The following is a 12,051-nucleotide window of genomic DNA, read 5'->3' as shown; positions in this document are numbered from 1 at the left end:
TGATCTAAAGGAGAGGTCAACTGCTCACTACCAAGGAAGGACCAAGGATGTTACTAACAGGAGTCACGTTACCGCAGATGTCACTAGCTGTACGGCTTGCCTCCGTCTCAGTTTCCTCATTTCTAAAACTGCGGATGTACTTCACCCAGGGTTCTGCTGGGGTTTAAATGAGAAAACACAGATCCAGCCCTACACAGGGGCTCCCACATGTGATCCCCGTCTACCAACTAACAGTGGACAGAATCTATTTGATGGATCACATTTTATTTTTGATGACCATTCCTAGGAGCCTCTCCTGTACTGCTGGGCATCAGATAGGAATGTAAATGCTTGCTAAACAGAGCTAAATTCTGGTTTTTAATTTCGTTAATCTAAAAAGCCTGTGCCGTCAGGGGATTTGGGTTTTACTTCGGTGAAGCCAGTTTTGCTTTCTTCCTTGGGTTTAACAGACATATGCTAAGGAGGCAAGGGAGACAGGTGGAGGGGGCACTTTGACACATTTTCTGGCCTGTTTTGTGCCTGAACAATTTAAGTTTTCTTTACTTAGGATAATCTTGAGTTTATAACCTCAGTGGTGGTTGCTGGAGAAGTGATTAGAATATTCTAATTCATCGTTTCCACTTCACCGCAGAAAGGAGATGGGCCCTGCGTGGGAGACAAGTTTTGTTTAAAAACAAAACTATCTTTGATAATTAGAGTGGCAAGGGAAATTATGAAAAAAATGCACCAAAAATGGGAAGCAGATTTCTATTTACACGTGACACAGTTGACAGTTTTCCCTGGTGCCAAAGACTGTTAGAATGCAAATGGTTTCATTTGATTTTTTTTTTCCCCTTCAAGAACTGGAACAAGCTACAGCATGGGCGCACTCTCAGCTTCAAGGAGTATTTTGATCTGGGCGACACCAAGCAAAGTGGTGCTGTGGCCCAGTTCAGTCACAGCTCTGCTCTGATTTACACGGCATGGAAACGTTGCAGTGTTCATTTTTGGTCTCCTTTTTAACTTACTAAATGCGGGTGTTGTACTCAGTTGGCAGGAAAGGAAAAGGAAGGAAGCCACTCTCTTTGCCCTTCGAGATCCCTAAATAAAATGCCAACAGGGAGGCAAAGGAAAAATCGTGTGCAAAGTTCATCTTCTTTTAGTAAGCTAGAGCCATACTCTTGGAAGAATTATTTTGGGTCTCACTTCTGAGCTCTTAAAGAGGTAGAATCCCCAGAATGGCCGGTGGCAACGCAAGTTTCTTCCCCACCTCTGAGGCTGGGAGCAAATTATTTTGCCTTTGTGAACCTGTTTCCTCCTTCTCCAAAGGAAAATAATCACACCTGCCCCACCCTCCTCACAGGTTTGCTCTGAGGCTCTAAGGAGATGAGGTGCAGGAAAACACTTTGAAGTGTATAATGAATACACTGTTCCTTCCAGAAAGAGTGTGTGTGTGTCTAAGGAATAATTATCACTACCAACCCTGGCAGCACTGCCATACCATGGAAAATTCTCAGATGCTCTGAAAAGGGCAGAACGTTTGTCTTTTGTTTCAGTCATAATTTCCTTCATACTGACTTGGTAGGGGTCCCAATTCTCAGCCACTGGGGTTGTAATTTTGTCCATTACTTTCAGGAAGAGACGAATGTAATATTCTTTGCCCTCTGCATGCCTGAGGTCTGGAGCAAACGCCGTGCCATGCAACCAGGTGGCTGGCAGGCATAGCTGTGCTCTTGCTTGGCAAAAGACATGCAACCCGCTGAACTCTAAACACCGACAAATTCTGAACCTGGACCCCTGTTCACTTTGAGGCCCTGGGAGCTGAGCCTGAGACCCAGGAGGTCTTGTCTGAGTACTCAGCGGCCCAGCTTTTCCCCAAACTCCAGTATTGCTTTGTCCTGGGACCAGTTCCTGCCCTTCCTGAGCTGGGGCGAGGGGCTCCCAGACAATGAAGGGCAGAAGGCTGAAGACCTCGAAAGCATCCTTTTGCATAATCAAAAGACAAAAGACAAAGGGGAGACCTCTGCTTTGAAGCGATAGGAGTAACTGCCTGGAAAATGTCCCTAATACATCTTGAGACGTGGCCGAGATGGCTGCTGAACATGTCAAGTGGCCGACTCCATCTTTTTTCAAACCCAAAGAGAAACACTTTAAAAAAATATATGTACACCATTTAACTCCTGAACAAAAATTTCTTTCTCTTTCCCCCAGGCCCGAATCAGTGGCTCCAGGGAGCACAGTTATCAAGAGATTATCTGGTCCCCAGAGTTTCGGCAGGCACTCAGCTGTGCCTCCTGCCTCCGAGTGTCCTGAGGCGAGTGATTATCTCTCAATAACCGGTAGGGCCGTGTAGCTTAAATGATAACTTGACTTTAAAAAATTTAGAACTCGCCGTTAGGCAGTTTCTAAGCAACCTCTGTTTCCATGGCAAAGAAGCCTGGTGTTTATACTGATTTTTCACTTAAAATGCGGCTTTATTGAATTTCACTTCATGCAGGCAGCCATTTCCCTGCACTTCAGCCCTATCTACAATTGACGGGTATCAGTAAGTACCTAATAAACTCCAGACACCAAACCAATAGAAGCAACTCATTCCTTTATGATCAACATCAGGTGTTCCGAGTGACAAAGCTGGGGGCGAGGTCGCCTGGGGAGCTGGGAAATGTGCCGCTAGAATCTGGCTGGCCGGGTCTGGTTCCCTCTCTGCATGGTTCACCAAATGTTTACTAGCGCCTGGTCCAGCCCAGGCACTGCGTCAGGTGCGTGGGACACAAAGACGGATGGACAAAGGCTCTGGCCTCAGGGCTCCCTGTCTGGTGGGGAGGACAGACTGACCACAGAAGCCCATGATGCAATGTGAAGAGGGCCAGGCTCAAGTCACGGGTGGGCCGGAGCCGGGGAAGGATTCCTGAGGTGGGGACGTGTCAAGTCACTTCTCTGTACATCAATCAGATCGGTTCTAACCCCCTTCCAGCTCCAACACTCCCAGCAGTTCTCAAGCATGGGGGCTGGATCATGGGCCCTTCCACCCCAAATGCAGCAAAAAGACACCCCTCTGTTGAAGATGCAAATATTACAGAGTATGTCCTCACCATCTTGCGTTAGACAACACCTGCTCAAGGGGAGCTCTAGAAAACCACCAGCCAATCGAGACCCAGCAAAGCTAAATAAACTTAACTGAAATTCAGAGCTCCCAGCTCTCCTGGGTGACAGGCTATTCTTTCTCTGTCAATTACTTGCTTGAGGGATCTGCTGCTCCTTGTCTCTTTCTGGATTTATAAAATGCTCTCGTGAGCCGTCTGCGTAAACGCCAGTGGTAAAGAACTTGCGGCTTTGTGATGTTTATTTATTTATTTATTTATTTATTTGGGGCATCTAAAGAAGTTATTCAGGGTGTCTCCTTAGGGACACGATACAGGCTACCTCTACGTGGGCACAACTAAATGCAAGCAGAGGGTAAACTCACTTGTTGGAAAGCAGGCACACCTGCAGAGTTACTTTGGCTTCCCTGTCATTCCCCTCTGGCAGAACAGCCTCCACGCTCTTTCTTCCTCTGGCCATCTCTTCTCCCGTGACTCCGTACATGATGATGCTACAAGTGAGGCTGTGTGTTTCCTTTTAAATAAACGGATGCTCAGGGTGTCGACATGTCCGAGCCAGCAAGCAATGGGGCGATGCTTCCATACTCAGTAATTTACTCTAATGGGTCTCGGTTCATCGGTTAACCAGTATTTCAAGCCTGTCCTTTCTTGCTATTCAATTTAGCTATCTTCCTCTGCACGCGGGCCGTTTTTTGTTTCTAAATGTTGGAAATGGAGGATTATGACTTGAAGCAACAACTTACTCTCCAAATAAATACTACCAATTACCTCTGCAGCTATACATACTCATTCGACTTAACTCTATTTACCTGTTCACAGTCATTCATCTATCGATCGCCAACCCACACACTCACACAGAGGCTGATATTAAAAATATTTAAATGCAACGGGGACAGGATTTAAAACCATAAACACCAGTGGAAGCTTACGATGATAATCGAGTCCCTAAAGTACCACAAGACAAAGTACCATAGATGCTGTGGAATGACTCCATTGCTTTGCGCATATTTAAAAAGATATGGCACTGAGAGGCCCAATCTGCTACTGACAATTCAAAAATAAGCCAGAACCAAGAAGGGTTTAAATCCCACTGGGGCAGGATCTAAAAGCAGCCCTTTCCATCTGGCCAGCTCTCCCCGCTCCAGGCACCCCCCCCGCACCCCCCCGTCGGCCTAAAGCCCATGATGACAACGCTGCCGGGCGCAGATTTCAAAGTGGCCCCAGCCGTCTGCACTCTCAGGCCGCAGGCCGTGTTCCTTGGTCCTCCCTGGAAGATGCACACCCTTGCAGATAAAGACATCTTCGTGGCAGCCCACCTGTTTTGCGCCCCCCTGCCCGCCACCCCCGAACTGTTTTCCTGTAACCCACGCTCTGGCACTAAGCCAGCAGCCTCCACTGATGGAGCCATCAGAAACAGCTCTAGGAAATGTACTTCTGCATTTACTGCAAGGACATTAGGAATAATCAGTCACAATGGTACCTAGTGTTCTTCTAAGATGACCCACGGGGAAATTTTCTCAGGGTTCAGCACCAAGGGAATTCCAGAGCTGTGCTTCCTTCTAAAAGCTTTCTTTTCTTATTGCAGTAATGACTGGAATTTGCGCAGCAGGTGCGTTTCCCTCTTTGCCTTGTCTGTTAGGAGGCCCAGAGCCACGCTGCAGGCTCATCTCTAGCGGAGGTGAAGAGTTCAAAGCCTGCATTTTATATATTAACCTCAACCCTGGCTTCACCTTGTTTTCCCTCTTACTATTTTTCCCTTAAAAAATGTCTTCACTTCTTATTTACCTTGCTGCATACACTTAAGTTTATAAGATGCTTTAGGTCTTTTTTGGAATACGGAGGAAGTTTAAATACTGATAACAACGACTATTGATTGACTTTTTAACTCTGGGCTGACATTTTGTGCTAAAGACTAATATACATGACTTTACTGAATCTTTGTGATAATTTTATTAGGTGGAAAAAATAGATATGCTTATTCTAGTCTTGTAGATGAGGAAACTGAGACTTCGAGAAGGAAATTAATTTGCCCAAGGGTATACCACTACTGAACAGCGATGTGAGGCCAACTCTACCTTGGTCTTCACCTTAGAACTCTCAACACAGTACGTGGCTAGTAAGAGACTCTAAAGCATCTTTTAAATAAATACACATATAATAAGACAATTGAGGCCATGTCCTTGGCTACTTTACTTGGTACTGAGATCATCAACATTCACTCCTGCCTCCCCTGCAAAGGGATGAAATGACCACCCTGTGGTCGGCCAAGGCTTCCGATATTTGAAATCTACTTTGTGCACGTGGTCCACCTACCAGGCTCGATCTCCCGTCAAGAGCATGGTGGTTCCTGACCCAGTATGGCATATACAAGTGCGTGTACGCCCCACACTCGGCTTTCCAACTGGGTGGGGAAATGGATGACCCTGGCAGATTATCAATCACATGACAACACCAAGGAAGCAGGGGAAGGACTGGCTGCATTTGATTTAAGTAGCACAGAGGTCCCTGCCTTCAGATCTGAAACCCAGCAACCCACTTTGTTTGTAATCTGCATGGCAGATGTCTCTTATCTTTGACACCAGGAAATCATGCCTATATATGCACAGTGAACAGCTTCAGATCTAAGTGTATTTTTAGAACAATGAGCCTTGAAAAGAAAAGCAGCAATGCCTGTCAAAAGATGGATAATGGGAAAGCTAACTACTTGGGTCTGGATTTGTCAACTATTAATCGAATGTCAAAAGGGAAAACATTAGGAGTGCCCTCATTTCCATAGGAAACAGCTTTGCAGCCCAAGCTCAGACAAACTGCCCACACCATTTAAGGGGATGAGCTACTAATTTCAAGCTCAGCTGAACTACTGGATCACCTCTGCGGCTCCTGATCCATTCAAATATAATAGGCCCACGTGTGGGTAAAGCGAGGAGTTGGGGCTCTGACGGGGATGAAATGAAAGAGCCTCTGCCAGTCTGAGTTCCTCCAGGGTTTGAAGGCAGCGGCTGCATTTTTGATGGGCTGGGATCCTACTGCTAGAAAGAAAGTGGGGAAGTCAGTCAGTAAATGAACCTTCAAACTCTTGGTCCTGGCTTCTCATGCAAAAGGCGGTAGGGGGAGGTAGAACAATTAACATGAAAAAGATCCTTCTGAGATGAAAACCCCAGTTTAGATTTCAGTCAAGATGAAGCAGGCTTCCAACAAGAAATACCATGCCCAAGTGTATATGTGTACATGTAACATATACACATTATATATTTGGCAAATTTATATATCTCCCATAAGGGTGTGTATACACACATAAATAAAACTCCAGAACGTAAGCACTACGAGGGCAGAGGTCTCCTCTCTCCTGCTCCCCTCTATTTTCAGTGCCTAGAACAGTGCCGGGCACACAGCAGCTTCTCAGCCAATTGGCAGAATGGATGAACGCCGAGTGTACTCTCTTACATATTAACGTTATTCATCCGCATGATGGTTCTGGAGGAAGGTGTTATCACCAAACCCAGTTTACAGAGGAAGGAAATGAGGTGCAAGGAAATGAAGTCATTTGCTCAAGGTCACAGAGCCAGTAAGATGTGAACCTAGGTTTGTCCACCTCCAAGACTGGTGCCCTTTGCCCGTACATACAATGGCTAAGAGAGGAAGATGGGAGGGCCCCCTCCCTTCCCCACCACACACATCAAGAACCACAGCATTCAGCACCTGTACAACCAGAAGGTGCAGCAGGCTGGTCACTACCTGCTGGCACCCTGCGTCCCCACCTGGGTTTTGGGGTTAACAGGTGGAGGTAGGACTGGGGGGTGGAAACCACGTGGCCTAAGAGCATTGTTGGGCATGGACTTCAACTTTCAAAAAATAGATATTGCCTAGTTTTGTTCCGTTTAGCCCCAGGGTGGAAGACTGACTGATTTATGCACAAGAGAGGGAGCCTCAGAGGCTGCTCAAGAGAGGCCCAAGGAGTGTGGTTTAAATGGAGTTGAGTTGAACCAGGCTGAGCATGTACTGGTTGGAAGGAAAAACACAGAAATTTGGGGAATGTGCTCTCATCTCAAATTCCTTTCACATGCAGGAAGGAAGAGCTCCGTGGCCAGGAAGGCACAGAACTGTGGAGGCCCACTGCATGCTGGGAGGTATCTCAGAGGCTTCCAGGGCCACTGGAGAATTTATATCAGCTAAGTCTGCCAAGGCTGAGATGTGGGCGTGGCGGATATAACCTGTTATTTTGTAATCCAGTGCTTATTCTCAGGGACTCGGCCTTATTTACAGCTCACGATATGCTGACCCCTCTTCCCATACCCCAAATATGGTTTTCTCATTTGTTATCCACTGAAGTCATTTAACTAGGTGGCCTTTGGGGGAGTCGGTATTTTTTCTTGCATGGCCAGTTCACAGTGACACCTGGTGGTAACAAATGGCAAGATTATACCTCGCTCTTACCCGCCGCCCCCCCCCCCCCGCCCCCCACCCCCAACCAAGTTGCAAGATTCAAGTCCCTCCTTACAAGGCACATTTGCTAGATAAAAGCATTAAACTGGAATGGCATCTCCGTTCTTAGCATTTACAACCTTGGTTATATCAACCACCCCCTGATCAATTTCCATTTCTAGAGTTTACAGCCTGGATGTAAAAGCCTGCCACAAAGGCTCTATTTAATATGACAAATTAAAAAAGCAAACACAGGCTTGGTCATTCTTTGGAGCCAGGAGAAACAAACAGGAGGAAGGAAAAATCTGTAATGCACACAAAGAGGAACTTTCACGGCGCTGCTGAGTTCGCCTCCATGCCAGCGTGAGGGAGGCTGCCCTGCAGAGGTCCCCACCGCCACCTGCCAGACCTACAGACACAGCTGCTCATCCACCTCTCTGAGACTGCAGGAGGCCTCAGAGCAGCCACCTGCCCTCACAGGTCTCCTCACCAGCGCCGCCCGATCCAAAGCCAGCCGGTCATCCGCCCAGTGTCAGAAAGTCACTACTTCTGAGGGAGCTGGGGCGTCTCTGGGCGGCTCTGGCTTTCACTAGTTCTTTTGAATAAGGAGCTGAAGCTTGAGTTTTTGTAACCCTCTGGCTACAGATCTCCCTCTTGGGCCCTGGCAAAGAACACACAGCCTTCTCTTCTCCCCTGAGTGGGTGGAGCTGTCACTGACAGCTGCGTGGGGAACACTGAAGGGCACGTGTGGAAGCGGGGGGCTGGGGTGGAGGCTCCTGCAGGGGATCAGGTAAGAGATGAGGGTGACCTGGCCTGCCCTGGCAGCTTGGAGGTGAAGAGAAGCAGTTTGAAGAGAGATTTCGCAAGTTAGGTAGACAGGCTTCACTTCTGGAATGGATGTGGGGTGTGATGGAAAGAGAAGAATTCAGGACAAACAACCGGATGGATGTGCGGCCATTTGCTGAGCTGGGAACTCTGTCTCACTCAGGGGACCTCGTTCATTAGTTCCCGGAGGTCTGACTGTTTTCATACTAATCGGCCCACCCATCTCCCTCCCTTTGCTCTGTAATGAGACTCACAAAGAGACCAGATTTCCTATTGTCTCAGACGGCTTCTCCCATTTAGAGAGCTTATTAATTTCTGAATCAAGATGCCGAATCAGCTCCTGATCAAGGACAACACAGATATTTTTTTCCCTGACTTCAAAATAAGTTTGCAGATGATGTGTACGTAAAGCAGTCAACCTTGCACTTCCTCCCCGCCCAGCCCATCAGAGGGAGGTCATCTGACTCAACCTCAAGTGGAACAAAGAGGCGCCGCAGTCAGGCCGTCTGGCTGCAATCTCCTCCCCGCAAGGCACCTGGAATTCCAACTCAAGAGTCAGTAAGGTCCAATTCAGGTTTAACTGCTTTCAGTAGCAAATAAAGAAAATTAGAAATGAAAAGATAATGAATTGTGAATATTAGCTTGTTTGATGGGTCTAAACTTGAAGGATGGGTATGGGGCGGGTGTAGGAAGAGTAGAATGGGACAGGGAATGAGAAAACCAGATCTTTGGGACTCTTGGCTGTAACAGGCACCCAGAAGAATTCGCTTCAAGATGGATTCATCATGTCTGTGAGTTGTCTTTTAAATCATAGCACAATTAGCTTCAGGAACACTGCCTGGAGGAGGACTATTTTCATCCTAAGTTGGTTCTTTAAGGAATAAGAATGTCCGGGGACAAAAAGCTCTTTGGCATGCACCCCTGTGCTTGAGAAACCATGATGGATTCTGGGCCTAGGGGATGTGACAGGAAAGGGACAGAAAGAAAAAACGGAACTGGGGAAATCAAGAGCAGAAAACTGCAAAGGATAATAAATCAATTCAAAGAGATATTTCCATCGCTCCAAGAGAGTGCAAGGTTTATAAGGGAGCAAGTTGGCTTTCCTCATTTCACAGACAGAGCAGCCTTTCAGCCCTTCAGGGAGTAAGATGACGTCTACCCCACCAAGGAAGATCAGGGACACGTTTCCAGAAGCTGATGAAGTGGGAAGGACTGTTTCTTTGCCCGGGGAGGTGGAGCTGCAGTGCCCAGAGCGGCAGGCAGTGCCAGGCCAGACCGGCCGGCTTTCGCCCCAGCTGCAGATGTCCAGGGATGGCAGTTGCAGGGCACAGGCTGATCCTGGCTAGAAGGAGAGCTGGGGAAAGGGGGTCAGGGTACGTTTTGGGTCTCAAGTCTGGGGAATGCTCCTGTGCTCAGAATTTTAGCTTTTGTTAAATAGCCTTTAGGACTCTAGGAACCAGACATAGCTTCTCCTGTTAGAGGTGGTACAGCTACTCTCTAATAAGCAAAACTCTTAGAAATTAGAATCACATAATTTCAGAGTTGAAAAGGCCCTTTAAATCATTAGTCCAGTGGTTTTGAACGTTTCTTGGTTCACAGACTCCTATTATAATCGGATGAATGATGTGGAATCTGTCTAGAAACAGATACGCACATGTCTGCTTGCACACACACAATTCTGCATACAATTTGTGAGGGTTCACAGCACCTGACACCCATTAAGACGCTCTGTGGAGCCAAGGTTTGCTAGATCAATAACCCAATGCTTTCACCTTGTGGATGAGGAAGCTGAGAGAGAGGTGCCAGGGTCACCTGGTCACCAGAAGAGTAGGGCCTAGAAGCCGATCACCCTCTGAGCAGGAGAGTGCTTTGTCCCCTACAAGACACCACCTTTCTGCTTTTTGCCCCTTTGGAATTGTTGCTGATGCTGCAGCAGCCGAAAAGGTTACTTTCAAAGAGAAATGTGTCCAGTAAAAATACCATCTCTAGATGTTGGCACAGTTAAAGAAATCATCTTAACCTGGCAAGAAGAGAGAGAAGAGAAAAGAACAGAGATGCCTCAACTCTGCTCCCCATTAGCAAATCATCTATAATTTAGGACAAACGTAAAGAGATGCGGGTGATCAAGCAGACGTACCTCCTGGCAGCCTCTTGTAATTTCACGGGCTGTTTGGCACTGAGGTAAATCAAGCAGGCATCAGCCACTTTATTCAGGTCACCCTCACCTGCAGAGAGGAAAAACAAAACAAGCGTTGGCCCTCAGGCTTCAGTGGGGATGAGCAGGAACCAACTGCTGTCTGATGAAACTGGAACAGCTAGGCAAGATGCTGTGGGCTCTGTGCTCCATCCCTAAGTCACAAAACACAGCAAGGTAAATGGATAAATGAGGCCAAAGTGAGATGGAAGGATGTGCACAGGACAGGAGATGACAGGAGCACGGCTAAGTGAGGAGGGCAAGGGTGGGGGTGAGACAGAGTGTACAGTGTGTGTGCCCAGGCGAGACTGGCTGGTACCTACCTAGGTCTAGTCTCTCACAGAGGGGGCCCAGGCCCTGCAAGACGGCCAGCTGCAACTTGAAGGCCAGCGTGTGGAAGTAAACTGGTCCAGCCCTGGCACTGATGGGAGCCTGGCTGACTAAAGAGCCAGCCACCTTTGGCAGGACATCTTTGCAGAACCGGCTCCTTAGAAAATCGCCACACTTGCCTCCCAGGGTACGCAAAACCTGTGGAAACAGACCCCAACCCGGTGACTGAACGTTGCCAAGGCAGCGAGAGCGCTAAAAGAATGTTTGCTAATTCAATTTCATCTAGGTCTCTGCTTGAAAAAGAAAAATAGAATTATTGCTGTTAATTCCTTGCCCATGGTTTGTGATTCTGACAGTTATGAATTTGGAGGTCTATGCTCCCGAGGCATGGCTGCTTCTATCCATAAATACAGATTACATGGAGAATAATTCAAAGGAATCTTGGGTTGGATGAATAGTATGGTTAATACCTGGATTTCCCTCCCTTTTTTGTTAAAAAAAAAAAAGAGCTTAAAGCAGTTCACATAGATCATCTCTTGAATCTTCCTAACATCCCTTGGGGAAAGACTTGTGCTTTTAACTCCAGCTAGCTGAACAAACATAAACAGGCCCAGTAGCTGAGGCCCAGCTCAGCTGCTGCCACGTGCAGGCATCGAAAAGGGCAGTGGCTGGCTGAGGTCCTTGGCTGGGTCAGGGCAGGGTCCCCAGTGGGCAGAGCCGAGTCAGAGTTCCTTCTGTTCCACGGCACAATCTCTTATGTACATCACCCTCATTCCATCTTTCACGACAGGCAGTCTCTTTGCATGTCTTGTTTTAAACCTTCTCAAGCAGAACATATTGAAACGTTTTGCTCCATTGCACAAGACTGAGTATACAGGATAATAAGAATTTCTTTAAAAATTGGTAAGCAAGGGACTTCCCTGGTGGCGCGGTGGTTAAGAATCCGCCTGCCAATGCAGGGGACACGGGTTCGATCCCTGGTCCGGGAAGATCCCACATGCCACGGAGTGACTAAGCCCGTGTGCCACAACTACCGAGCCTGCGCTCTAGAGCCTGTGAGCCACAACTACTGAGCCCATGTGCCACAACTACTGAAGCCCGCGTGCCTAGAGCCTGTGCTCAACAAGAGAAGCCACAGCAATGAGTAGCTCCCACTCGCTGCAACTAGAGAAAGCGTCCACACAGCAATGAAGAGCCAAC

At 47.6% G+C, this 12,051-nt stretch overlaps 1 protein-coding gene across 4 annotated transcripts in view; it reads right to left on the bottom strand.

Moving 5' to 3' along the window:
• The window catches only part of TTI1 (TELO2 interacting protein 1), a 43,599-nt gene that overhangs the window by 2,976 nt on the left and 28,572 nt on the right, over positions 1 to 12,051 (bottom strand). For all 4 annotated transcript variants that reach the window (XM_082361927.1, XM_082361924.1, XM_082361925.1 and 1 more), the window contains 2 exons: positions 10,845 to 11,049; positions 10,465 to 10,552 (listed from right to left, as the gene is read on the bottom strand). In XM_082361927.1, coding sequence (XP_082218053.1) covers positions 10,465 to 10,552; positions 10,845 to 11,049 — 293 coding nt within the window. The remainder of the gene's footprint in view (positions 1 to 10,464; positions 10,553 to 10,844; positions 11,050 to 12,051) is intronic.

This window comes from Balaenoptera borealis, assembly GCF_965194805.1.
Source record: "Balaenoptera borealis genome assembly, chromosome: 16".
Classification (NCBI taxonomy): Eukaryota; Metazoa; Chordata; class Mammalia; order Artiodactyla; family Balaenopteridae; genus Balaenoptera; species Balaenoptera borealis.
The sequence above is the reverse complement of the archived record's forward strand: the minus strand, read 5'-3'. Positions and strand labels throughout refer to the sequence as shown.